Source organism: Scardinius erythrophthalmus (genome assembly GCF_964197995.2).
Source record: "Scardinius erythrophthalmus genome assembly, chromosome: 5".
Taxonomy (NCBI): Eukaryota; Metazoa; Chordata; class Actinopteri; order Cypriniformes; family Leuciscidae; genus Scardinius; species Scardinius erythrophthalmus.
The window spans coordinates 29,753,509-29,775,633 of record NC_138225.1 but is presented as its reverse complement, the minus strand read 5'-3'; the positions used below and the strand labels follow the sequence as shown (position 1 = coordinate 29,775,633).

General features: G+C 38.8%; 1 protein-coding gene across 2 annotated transcripts in view; it reads right to left on the bottom strand.

The window, feature by feature from the left end:
• Positions 1-22,125, bottom strand: part of LOC308690678 (uncharacterized protein) — a 42,232-nt gene that overhangs the window by 2,246 nt on the left and 17,861 nt on the right. The window contains exons 2-15 of one of the 2 annotated variants that reach the window (XM_081365307.1): positions 14,622-14,677; positions 12,366-12,478; positions 10,863-10,937; positions 6,448-6,585; positions 6,210-6,287; positions 5,698-5,849; positions 5,017-5,071; positions 4,794-4,868; positions 3,368-3,473; positions 2,757-3,266; positions 2,296-2,682; positions 2,116-2,214; positions 173-285; positions 30-81 (exon numbers count right to left, since the gene is read on the bottom strand). In XM_081365307.1, the coding sequence (XP_081221433.1) occupies positions 30-81; positions 173-285; positions 2,116-2,214; positions 2,296-2,682; positions 2,757-3,266; positions 3,368-3,473; positions 4,794-4,868; positions 5,017-5,071; positions 5,698-5,849; positions 6,210-6,287; positions 6,448-6,585; positions 10,863-10,937; positions 12,366-12,478; positions 14,622-14,677 (2,009 nt within the window). Of the gene's footprint in view, positions 1-29; positions 82-172; positions 289-2,115; positions 2,215-2,295; positions 2,683-2,756; positions 3,267-3,367; positions 3,474-4,793; positions 4,869-5,016; positions 5,072-5,697; positions 5,850-6,209; positions 6,288-6,447; positions 6,586-10,862; positions 10,938-12,365; positions 12,479-14,621; positions 14,678-22,125 lie in introns of both variants that reach the window. The other variant, XM_081365306.1, reaches the window with a different exon arrangement.

Here is a 22,125-nt window from a genome sequence, read left to right as displayed (position 1 = left end):
ACACTGCAGCTGAAGCAAACAACACTAACCTGCTTGGTAGTCATACAACGCTCTCACGCGCAGAAGTCTTTCTGGTGATGACTAGAGTAAGAAGGAAGAAAATGTAGTACTGCTGAATTGTTTTATCACATAAAGATGTATTATGAGTCATGAAGTATGGTGTTGTATGTACTTTGCCATTCTCAGTCACCAACTCTGCTTGGATTTCATCTAATTCTTCCTCCTCACGATTAACCGTGTAACAGAGCCGCTCAGGTGTGCTGTGCTCAGATACATCAACATCCTCTACTTAAAAACAACACAAGGTGTAAAACTCATCATTCATGTATTTATATATATTCACCACACAAGAGACAACAAAACTAGATAACTTGTGTACTTGGGCCACACCCAATGCAATTTGGATTTCGCACAAACCACTCTACAGAGACAGCTCCTCCTTGAAAACAAGACACAATTAGATGAGGGTGGTATAGTGGGTGCAGTGTTTCTGGACCTTAAGAAGGCTTTTGACACTGTGAATCACCAGACACTATTATCAAAATAATCTTTTTTTAATTTCTCAGATGAGGCCATGAAATGGATGGAGTCCTACTTAACTGACGGGAAACAGAGCGTACATATTGGTAATTCTTATTCTTCATACCTCGACTGTAATATTGGTGTACCCCAGGGGTCAGTATTGGGCCCTATCTTGTTTAGCCTGTACATTAATGACTTATCTTCAGTTTGTCAGTCTGTTAATATACAAATGTATGCAGATGATGCAGTTCTTTATTTGCATACTAAGAACAAACAGGCTGCAACTAAATGAACTGAAGCACTGGTATGTGTTTCAGACTGGCTAAAAATGTCAGATCTGAATCTTAACATTAACAAAACAGTTTGTATGTTCTTTTCTAAGAAATCCACAAGTGCACAGCAGGCTGATGTTTTTATTGAAGGAGAAAAACTCATGGTTGTGTCCAGTTTTAAATACCTTGGCATTATTTTAGACTAATTTAACTTCTAAAAAGCATGTTAAAAGGGTGGCTAATACCATCAGATATAATCTGGCTAATTTCAGACACACAAGGCCATATCTAACTACAGAGGCAGCCAAACTTTTTATGCATGCCATGAATTTTTCCCATATATCATACTGTTTCACAAGCTGGTCCCAAGCAAACATGACAACTCTTAAACCAATAGAAACCCTTTATAAGCAAACTTTAAAAATACTAGATCAAAAACCTATCAGCTATCACCATTGTCATATCACTACAAAATACAACTTATTCAATTTTGAGAGTTTCTTACAGTTTCAAGATGCCTGCCTCATTTTCAAAATATTACATGGGCTTTTACCTCCACCACAGGGTGAATTTATACAACAAAAGAACAGCAGTGGCAGGGCAACTAGGGCAGCCACTAGGGGAGACTGTGTTGTACAGCATAGACGCAGTAAGTTTGGCCAAACAGTCGTCTCAGTACAGGCCTCAAATTATTGGAACTGTCTCTCTACTGAACTCAGAGAAAGCACCAGCTATCTATCATTTAAACACTCAAGAGATGGATAAAAAACAATCAAAACTGCAATCATCATATTGTACTAATTTTATATTCTATCTTCCTTTTTCTTTCTTAATCTGTTTTCTATCTTTCATGTATTCTTTTTTTTTATTAAAGTAATATGATGATGTGTTGACCTGCCAAGGGACTACAGATGAAAATGAGCTTTTCTGCTAACTCTGGCACATTTACATTTTGAGTGTAAACAAAAAATGTCAATTGATGTGCATTGTCCCTTTTAAATAAACAAATAAATACATAAATAAAAGTCTGAAATACACTACACAACTTTTGCCCTGATCTGCAGTCCGGAGGAGTCAGCCCTACTTCCTGACAGTCAGCTCCAGTCTGCAGAATTTGGGCAGTCAAGAGTTGACAGATTTCACATCACATCTACAGTATGATGTGCACAGACATTTTTTTTAGCTTCCGTCCAGTCAGAGCATATCAAACATGTCTGATATTTTGAGTCGATTTTAGAACACCTTGTTTTCATTTGTCATGTGTCTCATAGCAAAGAGGTGCATGTCTCCGATTGATTTTGTTGTGTTTGGAACAACTTACCTCCAATTAGCTTATGACCTGTACCATTCAGTGGTCTGCCACATTCAGATTCATCTTCTTCAGTCATCCGATCATACTCTGATGTGTTCACACACGAATCTGAACACACAACACAAGAAGCATGTCTTAAAAACCTTAAAAATATTATGCATTTCTTCACGTTACATGTGTTCCAATCACCTGGGCTCTTTGGAAGGTCCTCTTCAACTTCATCATCTGAGATCGGTACCAGGTGTCTGGACATGTGGTTGACATTAGTGTGGAATTCCTCAGATTCTGCAGAAGGCTGCTCCTCAGAGTCTGCTTCATCCTCAGACTCTGACTCCTCAACCTCCACCAGGGAGCTGATGACACTCTTCTCATCCTCAGGCATGAATTGTTCGGTTGTCACTGCTTCTTCATAGTTTGTGGTGATCACAGTATCTGAAGGCGGAACTGACATGGCTGAAGTTTCCTCTGGATCCTCTACCTCTTCTTCATCTTCATCTTCATCTTCTTCGACCAGCACAGCCGTGGCAGTGAAGTCCACTTCTGGTTCACACAGCATTCCAGAGCCAGTTACAAGCTCTGGAGGGAAGATATTGTCAAGATGAGTCATTCTACAAGACCATTTTCAACCATTTAGACCCAAGTAAACTTACCCTTATTGTGCAGTGGGTTATCAGAGAGCGAAGCTGGAAAATGATCTGTTGTGACAGCGAGTTTCTCCCCGCTAACGTCATAGGCAAAAGACTCTGACTTGTCGTGACTGTCCAGCAGCTTTGGAGACACAGGGGAAGCGGAATAGTGTACGGGTGCTTGAGGAGGTGGCCGGCTGGGAGGTGACGACTGGGGTGGAGGGGGTCTGGTGACAGGCAGACTGAGTGGGGGCGACACCGGTGGGACAGAGCGCGGGGAAGGTGATGGGGAAGGAGAGGTTTCAGGATGCTGTGGGGAAGGAGATGTTTCAGGATGCTGTGGTGAAGGGATCATCTGGTAGGGTGGACTAAGTGGGGATGTTGGGCGTTTGAAGGACGTGGAATGTGTGCGTGAGAACGGAGACCTTGCAGAGGGACTGTGTGGGGATGTGGGACCAGAATAGGAGTTGGCCCTCTCAAAGATGAAGGCCGTGTCTGTCAAACTGCGTTGGTAGCGACGGAATGGAGATTTGCCTGAGGACCAGAACATAAGTCAAAAGAACCTCAAAAAAATATAATGAACACTGTAAGTTGAAAAAGTTCAGGCATTTTGGGTTTCTAAAGGCCTTGTTTACCTGATTGTGGTGATACAGGGCTTGAAGAATTTTGTGAGGATGCGGATAACTGCCTAAAAAACTCCCTGGGATTGATGGTGCGCTGGGAAACAAGTACCGCTGCCTCCTACAGGACAAAAGAAGAAGCATTGTTCAATCCAGCAATGTGTTTGTGTTGATAAAGGAATAGATATAAATGGGCCTTAAAGCAGAGGTTCTCAACTGGTTTTGCTTCAGGACATATTACAATGGACATAAAGTGGTGAACCAACCAAAATTATTTAGGATGCAAAAGACACTTCAATTGGTTACATGCTTTCAGCAGTTTCACCAACCAAAACACTTAAACCATGTTTATTCTTGTTGCAAGTTAAAAAGTTCACCCAAAAATGAACATTATCCCATAATTTACTCTTCCTCAAGCCATCCTAGGTGTATATGACCTTCTTTCAGCCAAACACAATCAGAGTCATATTAAAAAACATCCTGGCTCTTCCAAGCTTTATAATGGGAGTGAATATTAAATGAGATTTTGAAGCCCAAAAAAAGTGCATCCATCCATCATAAAAGTAATCTATATGGTTCCAAGGGGTTAATAAAGATGAATGCGATGCATTGTGAAGCAAAGCGATGTAATTTTGTAAGAAAAATATCCATATTTATAACTTTATAAACTAGAATCACTGGCTTCTGTGCACAAGTTGAGCTCTGGTGGAAGAGTGACCCGAGGCATGACGTATTGACGAACGCAGAAGCACAAACAAAACACTGGTCATGAATTAGAAGTCTAAAATGAGAATGTTTAAAAAGAAATGTTGGAGGAGCTTGAGTTTGTTGCCCAGCCCTATTTGTTTGAACCGCGAGAGCCGTCTACTCTCACCTAAGCTTACGCTACTCCAACATCCTACGTCACATGCCGGACCACAACTCTCTCATGAGCGCGGACGTACGTTACCAGAAGCTAGTAATTTTTTCTTACAAAAAAGCATCGCTTCGCTTCAGAAGGTCTTTATTAACCCCCTGGAGCCGTATGGATTACTTTTATGATGGATGGATGCACTTTTTTTTAGTTACCTTTACTCCCATTATAAAGTAAACCATGGTATAAATACCATCAAGTTTGATTGGACTTTGACGTCAGCAGCAAGATAAGTGTTTCTCTCCTCCTTTTAAAAGCTAATAATTCGTTTTTTATACATTTTTATTACGATATAGTGAATCATATGGTTCTTTTTTTTTCCTAAGAACAACTAAATTACAGTACATTATTGCAGGAATACAAAAAAAAAAAAAAAAAAAGTAAAGCCAGTGTTTGGAACTTGTGAACTAATAAAGTTTCAAAAGACAGAGCGAGAGTAGTTTATAAACCCTAGTGTAGTTATTGTAGTTAAGAACTTCAGGCTGTACAGTCAGAATCTGGATGATTCACAAAAAGGGAAAAACTAACCGCTGCTTTCTCAATGGACTCGCTGCGTCTAAGTCGGGCCCTCATGTCCTCCTCATGCTCTCTCTGCTGCTCCACCTGTCAATTGCACAAAGAACCCAACGTCATTACAGGATATGACTACATGATCATTTACCCATATGCAGGTTTCATTACCATGTTTAAAAGCTTACAACTTTTTCAAATCTCAGTAAAAGAAACTGAATACACTTATTAAGGCACTCACCCATTTCACTTTTTCCTTATTTTTAGCCTTTTCCTCAAGCTCAGCCTGGATCCTCCTGAGAAAAAAAACAACATCAACAGGAAGGTAAAGCTGAAGGAACTGACTGTTCGCAAAAGACCCGCCCCCTTTAGTTACTGTTGCTATGTCCGACAAGCCACGCCGCTCTCATGCCACACACCATGTTCTCACAGTGAAAAATACATCGCGGAGGAGAGAGGACACTGACAACACACTGGAGACAGGACAGACCAGGTTACTTTTGATATGAAACAAAGTCTCACCTTTCAAATTTGGTCATTTTTTAAAGAAATTTAAACAATAAATACCGTTCTGTGGCTCTTTAATGTGTCTGACAGATCGCTGTAGAGCCTCAGTTAAAGCTTCTCGTGAACCGATCCATCTTTTCCTTCTAGTTAATTTATAGCATCAAATAAACATGAATGAACATCAGAAGGAATGTTGTTTTAACTGCGGAAAGACGTCAGTGCACTCCGTTTTTCAAGTTCAAATCCTCCAACGATTATCTCCTAACTTTCCTGACTGCTTTGTCGGACAAAAATGGCGGATTCGGCGGATGGCAGATTATGATTGTTCAGATCGCCTGTCAATCAACTCCCTGCGAAGGGTCAATTAATTCTCCTTTGGACAGAAGTGGTTTTTGATCAGGTGGACAGCGCAAACCTTTGTTCTTCAATCATCTGTAGCTTTTCGTTCATCTTTCTGTCTCTCTCTTCAGCCTCTTTTTTCTCCTTTAGAACTCGTTCTCTCTCCCAGCGTCGTCTGTCTTCTACAGCCCTCCGACGTTCTTCCTCCTTTCTCTCCTCCTCCTCGCGCTAAAACACATCACATTACACAGATTTGTGATACATTGCATCTGAATAGAACTTTTCATAACTGGAGTCTGAACAAGAAGTTTGTGATAAACAAATTGATTATAATATAAATTATTCCACAGCTATCTTGATTCTGGTAAATTGCAAATATTAAACTTAAAATATTTTTGCATAATGGCTGGTGACTGTACATTATTCCTTACTGAGATGGCTGGGATATTTCTATTAACAGTATTGTATTTGAGGAATCCAGCTTGATACATTTTAATTATTTCTGGTCTTTTGTTAAATATTGGCAAAATCTGCAGCATTATGGGTATGTTTGGGAAAGTGCAGCAGTGAACATAGTTGAAGCTGTACCTCTGCACGTGCCCAGAAGGAGTCTCTGTTAATCCGTCTCATCTCCATGGCAGCATTTGTCTTCTTGTAGTTTGTACCCTGTGGGTGTGGCACACAAATGCAACAAAAGACCCAAAACATCAATGTGAGTCAATTAGACCACGTCCCTTAAGTGCATCAATAAATTATACTGAGAAGCAGACTTCTATGTTAATGAAGGAAGCCAGCCAAGTCTCTTTTTTTTTTTATGGTAACTTACCACAGTCTCCTCCTTATCCATTGCCCTTGAGGGTCTCCTCAGTTTCTCCATTGGAGGTCGAATCTTTGCAATAGCAGCCATAATCTGCTCCTCTGTCACCTCATCTTGCTCCGAGGCTTTAATAAATACTTGAGCCTCCTGTGATGACACAAACATCAAGAGATAAAAAATACTGACCTCATCGTTAAAGCTGTTCCATATGAACACACTTAGCTAAGTAAGATAAGTTTGCATATCAATGTGTCTGCTGTTTTATTGCATTTAGAATAAGAACTGACTGTTAATCTGATCATATTCTGCAAAACAATTTGATTTTTTCTCTATCTATGTAGACAACAAATGCAGAGAAAACTAGTGATAACTAAATTTCAGTGAAGGCCTTGTAATGGCATATGAGAGAACAGACTAATTATTTTCATTTATTTATCAGAGGATGTAAGAATGTATAGGCCCAAAACTAACATGTATGTATACTATATTTTCCCTTATAAGGCATTTTCCTGTCATCAGCATCAATCTACAGCTCTGAGGTCACTGAGATGAAGATCCATTGAGGATTTATGTGGTTAATCGCTGCTCGACAAAACACCTCAGATCACTAACTGAATATAGTGTAAAATAGAGTGATCTGTTTAATGGGAGAGAAGGAAGGGAGTAGAAAAGCAATGAAATAGACATTGTGCCGGAGGGCCTTGTGAGTGCAGGATTGGGCTCCAACCCAACAAAACCCACAGCTTTACAATGGATTACCACACTGTTACATTCAGCTCTCTTTCCACATTTCCCTGAAACGCACAAGAACTTGAACGTGTCAGGACCAATTTGTTCACTTGTTGCTTTTTCTGTGACTGAAATGACTTTATCAACAGAACATTAGGTTGAATTCTCCTCCCTTTTATCTGTTTTTCTGCTCGGGAGGAGTTAAATGACTCAATTATCTGTTATTACTTGCTTTAGATGAGCCCCTTGACATGCAGTTAGCCCCAGGGCTTTAGCGGTGATGACAATATGAACAGCACTGAGGACAGATGCTCTCCCATACACACCTCACAACTGCAGCTGACAGCACTTCTGTCCTTAATATCTGATCTCAGATCACACTCAATCAACCAGAAAACAAAAATCACAAGCCATCCACTTTATTTTTCAGGTAAAAAATGAGGTGGCCATTTGTAATTTTCCTGTGTCTGGCTTCCTGTGTCATTTGCTCCCAGTTATTTTTAGCAGTGCAAAACGGCTTGTTATGTTGCTTGATATTGCAAACTGGTATTTCTTACCATACTATTTTAATATAGTGTCTTAATTATAAACACGCTGGTTTGTAGCGCAAACAGTTTTACAGTTTACTGCACTTTACAGTTTACTGCACAGAAAACACCTTACTTCCGTGTTAAAAAATAAGGTGGATAGTTCAAAGTTATAGTTAGTTCAAAGTAGTTCAAAGGGTCTATATATTTTAGATTTAAAAGATTCATTAAACCTATCAAAAGTGACAAAGACATTTATAATGTTAAGATTTTGGAATCTCTTTGGAACTTTATTAAGGAATCCTAAAAAAAAAATTATCCCAGTTTCCACAAAAATATTAAGCAGCACAACTGTTTTTAATTTTGATTATAATAAAAAATGTTTTTTGAGCATTAAACAAGAATTTTAGAATGATTTCTGAAGGATCGTGTGACACTGAAGATTGTGACGAGTAATGATGCTGAAAATTCAGCTCTGCCATTACAAGAATATTTTCCAATACTAATGAATGCAGCCTTGGTGAGCATAAGAGACAACAAACAACCTGAACATTGTCAACAGATTAGAGATAATATGTTTAAAGTTCTTTTTATCAAAGCAAAATCAAAATCTGTTGAAGTTTACAACATCTGCTTATGTTGCAAGAGCTGACTAGTCATTCTGCACACATGAGAGTCCTTACTAGCACAGACTCGCCATGAAGAGACAATAAAAAGTGTGAGTGATAAATGGAGAAAGCAGGGAGGAGAAACTGGAGGGATTTAGACTTCAATGTTGCTCATCTTATTACTGATACTCTGAAGGCACATCTCAGAAGCCAACACGTACAGTACGATAAATGGGTTTGGCTTTTACATTTGGTTCAGTTCCCCATGACTGAATGTCTTTGGAGACTAGGCCTGGACTAGAGACTCATTATTTACTCTTTCATTCCAAACCTGTAAGACTTCTGTAGAAGAATTCTTCATATTTCAGCTTTTTTGTAATACAATGTGAAAGTCATACAGGTTTGGAAAGATATGAAGGTGAGAAAATGATCACAAACTTTCAATTTTGTTTGAACTATCCCTTTAAGTAAAAAGTACTATAGTAATAACAGTAAATTATGCATAATTACAAGTAACTAAACCTAAACCGAACCCTAATCCTAACCGTAACTCTATAGTAAGTACAATGTAGCCTATGTCACCTTAAAATAAATTGTAACCAAGATACCTGCCAGCATAATTGAAAGAAACACGAGGACATGCATCTGTGGAGTGTCTGTGAATCAGAAAGTTTTTCACATTCGTCGTCGACTATGGCTTTCTTGCTGTGTCCAACTGGAGACTTTGCAGGTCCCTCAATCCAAATTTAGAAAGTGTTATCATTAATTTAGAAGAATACTGAGGCAGAACACTGTAAATGCCTATGACAGCTTGTCTCCGGCTGTCTGATTTTATCCCATACAGTATGTGCTCTAGTTGGTTTGGGGGCTCAGCCTCTCCCACGCTATAAAACTTAATTGCTGACCTTACATAACCTAACAAAGTTCATTTGCTTGAACAAGCATCAATCAACACAGAAATAACGCGACAAGATCTAAATCCGAATGGAAATATAATAAAAGACACTTTTGTAACCCACTCGTGCTGACATTTATCCCACACAAACACACATTGTGGATGAACAACACAATACAAGGTCATAAAGGTTGTCGATCTCAAAAGAGAGAGAGAAACACTGAGAATTGAATAAACAGCATTCTTGGCATGCCTGTGGAGCTGACTGGGCAATGTCTTTATAAGGCATTAAAAATGTCCCAGACATTAGGTATGTTTGACGATCTCATACAATCATCCGAAAAAAATGGAAATGTTAAAGCAACATCGCCTGAAGTAAATAAATCCACAGACAGCTTCAAGAGACACGCACATATATCACAAGAAACATAAAACGTCCTCAACGCCAACACTGCTAAAAATAAAAGCACATTTTATATAACAAACACTTTTAACCTTGTCCTTTCCTTAGGAATTTCTCTCTCCCTTAAATTTCCGCTCTTGTCAGTCAGTCTGTGTGGTGCCTGTCAGTGGCACTGCTCGGCTGTTCAGGAGAACAATAGGGCATGACACGAGAGGAAGAGTTTACTACAATAGGAGCTGGCCCAAGCTGCTAGCCATCACTTCACAGATACTAGCGAAGGAAGGAAACATTTACAAGAGGGAAATCTCAGAATAAAGCAGAGGAGTGCATTTGTACACATATTAGGAGGGTTTGACATTTCAGAACTGTGAGCCTTTTTTACATCTTCCACCCATTCATTCAAATAGGCACAAAACACAAGTTTGTCTTAACCCTTTACTGGCCTCTCACCGTTCCGTAGAGCACGTTGAGTTAACAAAAACACTGCACTCAACTCAATCTGACTGATCACTCAGGTTCTGTATGTATATAATAGAGGTCAATGCATAATGAAATGTGGACTTAAATCTAAATAATAAATATTTTTTGTTCTACTATTGACCAAAGGATATACAAAATGCTTTTTTTTTCCCATTTGTTAAATCAAAGCAGCAATGTAAGACCAGATATAAACCAGAAAAAAGAGACCTGTGATATCTGATCAGAGGTCTAACAATCTCAGTATGTAATTCCTATTGCATATCTCTCAATCGTAAACACCTAAAGGATGAGAAACTATAACTGTTGTACAATTTATGTGTATGTTTATGATGACTTCCGATGACATATATTCTCTGAATGTTTTCCATACAGCTTTAAGGGAAGTTCCTTTACAGAGAGATGAAGAGAGAGAGCAGACGCCCTACAAAAAGGATGCAGGACATTCTACAGCCACACAAACACAGGATGTGTACAAGAATGAGACAAATGTCTGATGTATGAGGGAGAGAAACACATTATTTTACTCACTCCATATCCGAATGCTTCCAATGTAGCTGCGGCACTATATACTACATGATTAACGAAGGTTCAAACGGGCACACTATTAAAATACATAGAGTCTGATCTATGAAGGATGTCAGAAGAATCATCTAAACAAGTAAAGTAACCAGCTGAATATAGTGCTGCTGTGATTATATGAACTTTCCTCAGGAACTTTATGTAAAGCAGATGAGACACAGACGCCTAGTCATGGTGGGCGACTGTTTGTTTTGTTGTTTTACCTTGAAGAAGGCCTTGATGGCAGGCAGATGGCTGTCACATTCAGTTCTGCGATGCTCATCCACACTATCACCAACCTGTTTTATGTAGACAGAAGAGACTGTAAGATTTATAAGATACCTACAAGTGACAGTACCATGATATTTAAGAGACTTGCACTTTCAAATAATCAAAATAAAAACACAAATAGTATGAGACATATAATGTAATGACACCTTTAAATATCCTCAAAACTCAATATACACTGCGGTTCAAAGTTTGGAGTCAGTACTGTTTTTTAATGCTTTTGTGAGAAGTCTCTATGCACATCAAGGCTGCATTTATTTGATCAAAAATACAGTAATAACGTGAAACATTTTATTTTTATTTTATTAAAATAAAAAATGTACTTTATTTCTGTGATGGTAAAGCTGAATTTTCAGCATCATTCCTCCAGTCTTCAGTGTCACATGATCCTTCAGAAATCATTCTACTATTATTATAAACATTGAAAACAGCCGTGCTGCTTAATGTTTTTGTGGAAACCAGGATACTTTTAATTTATTTGATAAATAGAAAGTTCAAAAGAACAGAATTTATTTGAAATATTAATGTTGTGTTAATAGAAATTAATATTATAGGTATTTACTGTCACCTTTGATCATCTGAATGCATCTTTAACTATGAATTTCTTTCAAACTATGAATTTCTTTCAAAAAGAATGATGTACAAGGAATTAAAATATATTTTAAACCTGTAACAATCTAATCTAGACCTTCTATAGAATCAGATTTCTGTACTGTATGCGTGTGTGTGTGTGTGTGTGTGTGTGTGTGTGTGTGTGTGTGTGTGTGTGTGTGTGTGTGTGTGTGTGTGTGAGTACCAGTCTGGTTCACAAGAATGTCTCCTCTGCAGTTAACAGGTCACTGAGACCACTCCCCCCCTCCCTCTATACAATGCCTGACTGGCTACAGATGGCACCTCTGACCCCGACAACAACATTCCCACTTCTCGCCTTAGCAACCAGATCCACGATGGATATTAGAAAAGTTCCCAGAATGCTTCTTTTCGTCCCTATTTGAGCTCCTTCAGTTACTGAAGTCTGAAGGTCAAAGCTCTTTTGTGAAGTGAAGCCATTGACACTTCTCATCAACAGCAGCCTCACATCCACCGCTTAAATACGGACCGTTTCAAGATGCGGCAGCTCCAACCAATGAGGAACCACTTCAGGCTCACACCCCATGGCAACATCCAATAGGAACTAGGTATAAAGTTCTAACATCCAATCAGAACAAGGCAAAATGACCTCATCCAGAAGTATTTGTTAAAAGAGCTACAAATGTTTGAAGCACCCCGATAGAAGGGGAAAGGCAGACATTCCATCTAAAATGTAGGATATTGTCAATTTGCAGTTTATGTAGAGCTGAGAGAACTCAGCTGCTACATTTAAGTGTAGGATGTCTGCATACATTTTTTATGGCTGAAATAAACTGATATAAACATTCACATTCTTCATGTGAACTTACCCAGCAGACCATGACAATCTGTGGTTGTCCTGTTTCTGTCAGTCCCACCCTGCAGAGGCCATACATGGGCCTGCTGTTGTGAAATTTCCCAACCAATTCTGTCAAACCTCCAGCTGGCAGATGAGAGAGAGCGAGAGAGAGAGAGAAATAAAGGGGGAAGGGAAAGACAAAATTAAAAAGGTCCAAAGTGTCTTCATGAAATATTGACCACAAGAAAGGAAACGACTCAACCACCATGAAACACTTGCATTCTTTTTCCAGATTATCATGATAATCTACAAAGAACAGGATTGGTCTGATGTACTGTAATAAGCAGAGCCGGTATATTTTACTGCAGTCAAGTGAGATTTTTCTGCATCATCTGATATTAAGAGGAACAGTGTTGGCAGTTCAGCCTTAACTGGTAATCCTCTGATTTAGCAGCATTTAACACATGAATGTTGCATGAATGCCCACAGACTGAGCTTTTAAAGTGGCTCAAATAGTGACTGTCCACATTTTAAGCGACCTTGGTTCTGGATGTGTTTTCTCCATTCATTTTCTCCATAGGAATTTCAAAAACTAAGCACACATGCTTAGGACATTATTTAGGAGTAGTTGGCTTGTGGGGTCCTGGGTATAAGGCTGGCCTGGGACATGTCCCAATCCCACTCCCCTTCTCTCACCCCTACTTCCCTGTCTATCCTCCTGTCCTATAAATAAAGGCAAATAATCCCAAAAATTCTATAGGAAAAAAAGACAAACGTCCAAGCATGTTTAATGTGTTTTATGAATTAACTGTGTCATTCTCATACCAGACATAATGCACTCCACACCTTTTGACCGATGACTTTTCTTGTTGTTTGTAATTACTGGATAGGGATTTTTAAAGGGCTGTCAAATTTAAATTTGAATTTTGAATATTCATTGAATTTAAAATAAAAATCCACATTTGAATGAAAAAACGAAGCATTCGAATTGTAGGTGCATCAGGCAGCCGTATTAGCGGTGAACGTGAACGAGATGTGCGACGATGACGTAAGAGTCATTGTTGCATTGTAATGATTCTGTTAGCCTGTCCAGTTGAACCGACTACATGTGGCGCGTTGTTCATTCAAAACATTGCAGAAATAGAGAAGCTCAATGCGGAGAAGATCTTGGTTGAATCAAAACCATAACTAAGCTGTTCACACTGAACGCTTTTTATGAGCTCCTTTTCCATTGTTTTCTATGTAAAACATGGACTAGACAGACATCTTTGACCGTTGCACTCGAGTCCCGCACAAGAGAGCCGCGTGTTTAGAAAGCCACGATATGTTAAAAGAAGTTCAACTTCTAAAAAACTCGAGACCAACAGTCTCGAGACTGAGGGGGGATTTTTTCCCCATTCTACTGCATCTCGTTTTTAAACAAACGTTTAAACGTTTAAAAAAAAAAAAAAAAGTACTCTGTGCGATCGGCACTTTGGCTCCAAGTATTAAACTATGCATAAATAAAATTATTTTTATGCAATTTACAAAATTATATTGGATTTATAACATGTTATTTCATTGCTTGGAATAAGCAATTTAATGCAGTAAATTAATATTCTGCTCATTGCGCCCTCGGGAGACAAGAAGCTTTTTTTTTCCAAACTGAAATTATGCATTTTAAATTTGAATATAATTAGAATATTGGTAAAATTGAAGTATAAAATTCTAATTTAGTTTTCAGCCATTTTGACAGCCCTAGAGGGTAAAAAAAATGTATGGCGACTGCACTCACAAAGAGCAATTTCTCAAATTATTTTAGAGCTAAGCATTTATATTTATCAGAAATGTCCTTAACCTTTCCATGATTTATAACACTGATTTTAATATTTTATTATTTTCCTTGACTTTTACAAACCTAAAATAATTGTCCTGATATTTACATGGCTGTGGAAACAATGATAATAAAACTATGGACAACAAGCCATAAAATTAAAACAAGTATAAAATTAAATATAATAATAATAAAATATATAAATATATATATTATTTTTTTCATAGGAGTGGATGGCCAATGTTGAGCTCTTTTGCTGTTATTCCTGTTTCCATGGAACTTTCTCCAATTAGTGAAAATCATTTTAGAATTATGTAGTGTAGTCCTTTACGTGAAAATCTGCAAATAAACCAGTTTCTTTTTTGTTTTGTTTTGTTTTTTAAAAAACAGACTTATTGATTTGGTGCTGTACTTTATTAAGCATTGGTAAAAACTTATAACACATAAATAAAGAGTCATTGGAGGGAGTCTTACCTCCTGAATCTGTGAGTTTAAGATTGTTGGTCACTCCTTCATATGCAAATAAAGCCCTGAAAAAGACAAAGAGAGAAATACATCAGTATATTACACTGAAGGAAAAAAACAGCAGACCACATTTCAGAAGCTGGTGTTGATAGACTTAAAGCTACACTGTGTAGGATTTTCTCCCATCTAGCGGTGAAATTGTATATGACTACCAACTGAATATTACTTTCTAGCCCCTCCCATTCCGAGGGCGTTTTAACTCCTAAGGTGGCCGGCAGTCGCGAGTAATCTCCCCCTAACATTCGTCACGGTGCCACTGAGTGTAAAAGCGCGAAAGGTGAAGCTTGAATTTCCAGGTATGTCCCTCTTTGGCTAATGTATTTAAGATGGAGTCGCAACATGGCTTCCGCCATTCAAGCGACTCGCTCGTATGTATTCTAAATGGCAGATTCTACGCTTATGAGAATACTTGATTAGTTGGTTGAAGTAAATACACATGAATGAGCACATATAATTTTTGCGAAGAATCAACTTAAAAAATTACACAGTGTAGCTTTAAGTTACAAGATTTGTTGAAACCAGATTTTAACAACGTCCTGAAACTGACCATAGATGATAGCAATTCAAGATGAGGCAAGTGAAAAGTCAATATATCAATAGTAGAGACCCCCGACCTTGCACAGTCTGAAACAGATCACGGGCCCTCCTTGCATTCCTCAGCCAAACATAAACTACATCCTCACTAACTTACGTCATCTTAAAATGCAGTAAGTGGGCTTAGGCATGAGGACCATGTGTGCATGGTCCAACCGTTTATCCTACACATTCACGCCATCCCAGAATGCTCCAGATATTGGACATGTATTGTGCATACCCAGCACTGGCCCCAGTAAACCTACCAGGCCCTGTGGAGTAATGCATATACCAAATTTTCTCAGAACAGGAATGTTATATATCCCTCTTTCTTTATTACTGCTCTTGCTGTTTAGTTTTCTGATTTGCAGAAAAAGTCCCTCAGGATCTACCTTAATCAGAGTAGATGCCCGCTGTCGTTGCCTATGACTTTTCACATTGTTAGTTAGGCTCTAATTTTGACAGGCACAAGTCAAGACTTGTAACCGAATGTTCTTTGGGGCTACTAGCTCTAATAACAAGTGTAATTGCAGTGTATGAAATCGCAAAACAGCATTTGAACCCAGGTCACAGCTGTCTGTGGTTATGTATCATTCATAAGCTGCACTGGGACTATTACATGGAACTGCAGCTGAGAGAAAATAATGGAGTTTGTATCAGGGCCACCCGGCCACACCAAAGCAAATAGTGAAATGCAGGTGGGGCACTCGGTTTCTGAGATTAATAAGACTTGAGGTATAGTGCAATTGAAGTGCAACACTGCATTTGTTGGGATGGTCCATACCCAGTTTCTCTGCTAAAGGGTAACTATTAGTGAAACATCTGAAGGGCTCTGGGAATGGGGATCACAGCCTGTAATGCTTTTGGAAGGGTTCCCGTCTGTGACTTCGGTGTTGTGAGACTTCTTGTTTGAAATGGCAGCTGATGAAACTGCACTCGAAGAAACATTCATATGGTGTTCAATTCCCATTCAAAGCACAATACATTTGGGCATATTCTGTGAGCAAAACTTCATAACTTATATTATGATGAATTTTTCAACGTTTCTGCCTCTCACCGAAGAAGAAAAAAAATATCCCAAAGTGTCGGATAAGCCATTTACTCTCAACATGAGCTTCTAGTCCCAACAATATTCAGTTTAAATATCACAAAACCAAAACAATTGGTTGTTTTCTGTCAAACTTGCTGTGGCAGGTACATCACAGCTGAGTGACATCATAAACAGGTTAATCTCTGGGAAAACTTTTCTAAGAATTAGTCAAATGTAAATCCTATAATTGTATATAATAACATCATGGCTCATGGATCAAACTGGTCCAGTAAGAGCTGGGAACATTTAATCGTCTCCCATGCCTCTTTTACATCCATAATACACTTCAGGTCATTGTCATGGCCTGAAGTTCGTTTCTAAAACCTCCTCCCTGGATGCTTCATATGAGGAGATTATTTATTCACCTGTGGAGAGTTAAAAAATTATATTTATAATGTAAATAGTATGAATACATATTATAAATATATAATTTAAACATATCAATTGCTTATAATATATTTTTTCTATTAATCCTATACGCAAAATGTAACTTTTTTTATACTAATTTAAATGTGTATTCAATGTAAAATTTGTTGAACGAACTTAAAGTATTCATATAAATACAAACCTTTTACACTCAATTAACTAAATATTCAACATAAACTTTAAAGTAAAACTGCAAGAAAAAGCCACTTTTCTCAAATAGATTGGAGAAGGGGAGTATCTTTAACAGAAGTCAAGCAAATATGCAAAAATGTGATTTTATGAACAGCAACATGCAGCAAACTGCATATTCACACTAAACTCATCATGGATCCAATGAGTTTTTCCCCCAGTGTAGTGTTCATTTAAACACCTCTTATTTAGAATCCCCTTACTCTGTCCCCTGGAATTTACACTGAATGAGGATAATCTACACCAGCCTGTCGTCATCATGTCCCTATTGTCCTCAAAGCTTCTGATCTCTGGAAGCCTCCCAGATTGTGACCTCTGGTCTTTTGACTCAGAGCTCAGACACAAGCTACAACAACAGCCTGTTTCCCCTCATTAAGGTCTGTGTTCAACCAAACCAACCTACCAATCAGTCTGTAATTAGCATGTTGTGACATCATTGTTCCGGATCCTTCCACCAGCCTGGGAATATAAAAGGCTGAGAGGGTGATCGTATAATGGGGGATCAGAGGCGTGCTTGTAACAGCTGTCTGTTAGGGTAACATGAGACAAGTATACCATGAAGGAGAGCTTGCCAACGCAGATGCTAATAAAAGGTTTTCCTCCTAAATCTTCTGCTATGCCCTGGAGTTGACAGACATTTTCGTTAAAAATGAGGGGAGATTTTTAGGCTAATAAAGCCTTTTGTGCAATGAATCCAGCTAGAATCAATCCCAATTTTGCAAGAAAAAGTAGTTCAATCATAATGACAGCTGGTACTTTGATCAAACAACACCACAAAATTATGCTTCAGTGCATAACAATTTAACAAATGTGCATTTCATTTAGCAGCACACCTCCGGCACACACAGAAGTCCTTTGTGTATCTGGTCACTTTCAACGCATGTTGTCCTGTGGCTAATTGGTTCATCTAAGGGTCAAATCACATCCTGCTGCAATCAATGTGTTTTAAACATACACCTCAGATAAAAATGTATTCTCTATGCAGTAAAGACCACACACATTCTCATTGACATAGTAAATGAGCACAAACAGTCAGCACTTCACTCATTGTCTTTCAGGCATGGATTGCATCTCCATGGTGTCTATGACGTACTCAATTGAGCTAAAATACACATGCAGCTACAGTTGTTTTGCATGAACTGAAAGGACAGCTTTTGTTCTCATCAGTTACTCTCAGTCTTTCACTTTTCACATGAATCGTCTCAAAAATTCCATGTACTTGCATGATACAGTAATCATTTGTTAACAATGGGGAGAATTCACTGAACTAAGCCTCTTTTTGTAGGCAGTATTTCAGGGCAAAAGTCTGCGTCTTATTCTCTAACCATCAACAATCCAGTTTTTAAAGTCATCATGAAATGGATTGTCTTTTCTTCCCTACAAATACAATCTTAAAATAAAGGTTCTTTATTGGCATGAATGGTTCCATGAAACCTTTCCATTGCACAAAAGGTGCTATATAATGGTAAAGAGTTCTTCAGATTATTTAAATAGTCTTCACATAAAAAAAAAAAACTGCTCACAGAAAAGTTCACCAAAATAAGACTAGACTGAGTTGGTCTGGACTTTATTTAAAAGAGCTTGTCTGTAAAATGCTAAAAACAAAGCTGAGGAATCTAGAGGGAACAACATGCAACTGAGAGCAAGAACTGACTGAAAGAATAATGCGTAAATAATAGTGTGGCATGACTGTATATTAAAAAACGAACTCAAATTTATGCTTAAAATGCTTAAAAAAACATTTCACCACGTCCCTTAATACATTTCTTGAAATCAAATCTAACGCTGCACTAGACATTTCCTGCCGTCTGTAGTTAGTGGAGAGAGGTGTTGTCTGGAAGTCGTCTGGACCGTCCTCACCTCACACATACACACTTCCTGTGTCAAGAGTCTGATGAGAAAAACACAAGCAGCCCTGTTCTGCAGTCCAGCCAGCTATGAGCTCAAGAACAGAGAATGAGGAATGGAGGGAGAAAGAGAAATACAGGTCATAAACAAATGAGGGTGAAAGGAAAGAGAGAGTAGAAACATGGGAAGGCCATTTTAAGACAGACTTATTCATGTAGGTGCGTACTGTAGGTGTACCAATAAAATAAAAAAAACTTTGCAATGGCACATCTGTAGAGGAAATGATAGAAAGAAAGTATTGTTTCATAAATGTAAATGTTCACTCTCGTTCAAAGTTGTGGGGTCAGTAAGATTTTTTTAAAGAAATTAATACTTTAATTTAGCATTAAACTGGCCAAGTAACATTTATAATATTACAAAATATTTTTATTTCAAATAAATGCTGTTCTTTTGAACTTTCTAATCGTCAAATAATCGTTAAACATTTTGTAATAGTATTTTACATTTTAAAATATATTCAAATAGAATGTATTATTATTATAATATTGCACCAATATTTCACAATATTACTGTTTTTACTGTATGTTTGACCAAATAAATGCAGCCTTGATGAGACTTGTTTAAAAATGTATCAGGTTACGCATGCAACCATGGTTCCCTGAGAAGGGGAACAAGACACTGCATCCTAAAACACTATGGGGAACCAGCACCAGGGTGACTGGTGTCTGATTATGTTGTCGGGATAATTTCGGTTTGCGTGGCTACGTAGACGCGACAAAAAATGTCTGTATTATACATTTTTAAGGCCAAAAACGGTACAAGCAGTTTATTGAGGGTTGATTTGTAAATAAGGACTACACGCCTGCGCACATATATATTCAAACGTGCTTACCTTTGGACTGAACACGTAATGTGCATGTGCAAACGTCTGCGTTTTTGCGGGTTTGCGTTTTTGAGGTTTGCAGAGAGATAACGGACAATCGTTTGCACCATCGAGCCAATTTCAGGGAGTGCCTTCTCGAGACACCAGGCACCGTTTTGTTCAGATGGACGGCCGGAGCGCATGTGTGTGTGTGTTAGAGGCTAAGTATAAGTTTAGCATAGTATATTTTCACTCGCTGAACACTCTGACTGAGCGCTTGAGAGTTTCGCTCTTCGTCATGTGATCTGTACTATTTCAATTCAGCGCAACGTAGCTGTATTTGACGTACCGTCGCTTTGCTGAGGGCGCTGTGTTTCTCGAGAGACCATGAGAGCGAGAGACCATGCAGAATTAACACGTTACATGTAAACAACGTTCTTTGTTGTATTTTCCTGTCAAAATAATGGAGCTCATTTGGAATTATTCAGCTTTTAAGAACAAGCTGAAGTTATGCAGGTTTCTCCGAGTGGGCGGAACTAATGCACAAACGGCAATCTCATTCTCATCCCTGTTTTGAAACAAATCAGTTCGAGCGAATACTGACAACGTGATTAACATTCATGAACACTGCAGCTCATCAATCCTTAGTGTGTTGTATATTGGTCGTAGAATTAGTAGTAGAATTATTATATTTTAATAATAATTACTATTATCTTTTTTTTTTACAGAAACACTGAATGACCAACAATATCTTAAGCACCACCACCAGTCCTAAGTTCAGTTAAAATGAAAAATATGCATTCATGCATGGTTACCAAGTTGTAGTTCTAATTACTAAAGTTCTATCATTAAATAGTGCTTGATTATCATAATATCATAATATAATGCTTGATTGACTGATGTTAAGAGTGTACGTTCAGATTTTACAAAGATAAACTGATTTGGGTTAATTATATAAATATATATACCAGGTTCAACCCCTAGACAACCCAGGGAGAATTTTTTTCACTAGATTAACAAAATGCTCAAACCCTGTCTTACTTGAAGTCAGCATCTTGTGAGGCCAGCACTTTGCAGGGCGTGGAGGACCCCGAACCCGAGGTCGTGGAGGACCCCGAGGAGTGTACCACTCCACGTTAGCCCCATGCTGTCTGGGGATCAACCCAAACTCTCTTCTGGGAGCAGAGGACCTGCTTACAGAACCACGAAGGCTGAGGCCAAGGCTTCAACCAAGCTATCGATCTCTGGAGTATATTAGTAAACTGCCTGTTTAGGGGACCCCGAGTGGGGGAGTCAGTTTCTACTTCACTGCTTACACAAGGGAGTCACCTGCTTAAGAACCCAAGAAAGGGGGAGGCAGCTAGGCTGAATATGCTGAAGTTTGCATTCTAGTGGAGCTGCCTATTAAAGAACCCGCAACAGGGAAGGCAGTTTCACCTAGATAAATTAAGGAGCTTCCTGCTTAGGGGGACCCCAATTATGGGGGAGGCAGCTACAATTTCATTACAACAAGGGAGCCACCTGCTTATAGGACCCCAAATCAGGGGGAGGCAGCTACGACCTTGAAACTTTAGCATATCTCAGCCACCTACTAAAGAGACACAACTAAAGGGAAGGCAGCTAAACCTAGGTAGATGAAGGAGCTTTCCCGTTTAGCAGGGACCCCAAGACTGGGGGAGGAAACTACTACTTTATATCATAAAGGAGCTGCCTGCTTAAAGGGACCCACACAGAGGTGGATGCAGCTCACCATACCTCAGAGATCACGAGAGCTTGAAAGCTAGGACAAGGAACTTACTTAAAGCCCATAATGGGGAAGGTGCTACTCATTCTACCAGTCAAGGGCTTGGACAAGCCCACAGCTTGGAAACACAAAGAGGCTTCCTACTTACTGAACCCAACACTAGAGCGAGGAAACTACCACCTTTTTGATATTAGGGAGCTACTACAAGAGATGTAAGGGAGCTGTCTACTTATGGGAACCACTATCAGAGTGAGACAGCTTCAACCTATTACACCTGCTAAGAGACCCAACCTCTGGGGTGGAAGCCGCAGAGATTGGGTACTCGATATCTCTGATACCGAGGCACACACTTCCTGAAATGCTTGGCTGGGTGTTACTTCATAGAAATCTCCTTAACACGTATGCAAACAAACGGATCCTGAAGACAAAAGAAATTGATAACGTGCACTACAGCTGCCCTTTTATACTCACTGGTAGTGACGTCTCGGACTGTCGTTGGCCAATGACATTGCCGCATTTCAAACATGTGCTTCAGACACCAGTCATGCTGGAGGTGTTCCCCATAGTGTCCTAGGACACAGTGCAGTTTCCATTTGAAAGGGAACCCCAAACTGCTGAATGGTAGTCATCTGGTAGTGTACCAGATATGTCTGAGATTTTCCTGTTAGTTTTCTATCTCATTAAGTGGTCAACAACTCAATTCATGTACTCTGATCCTCAT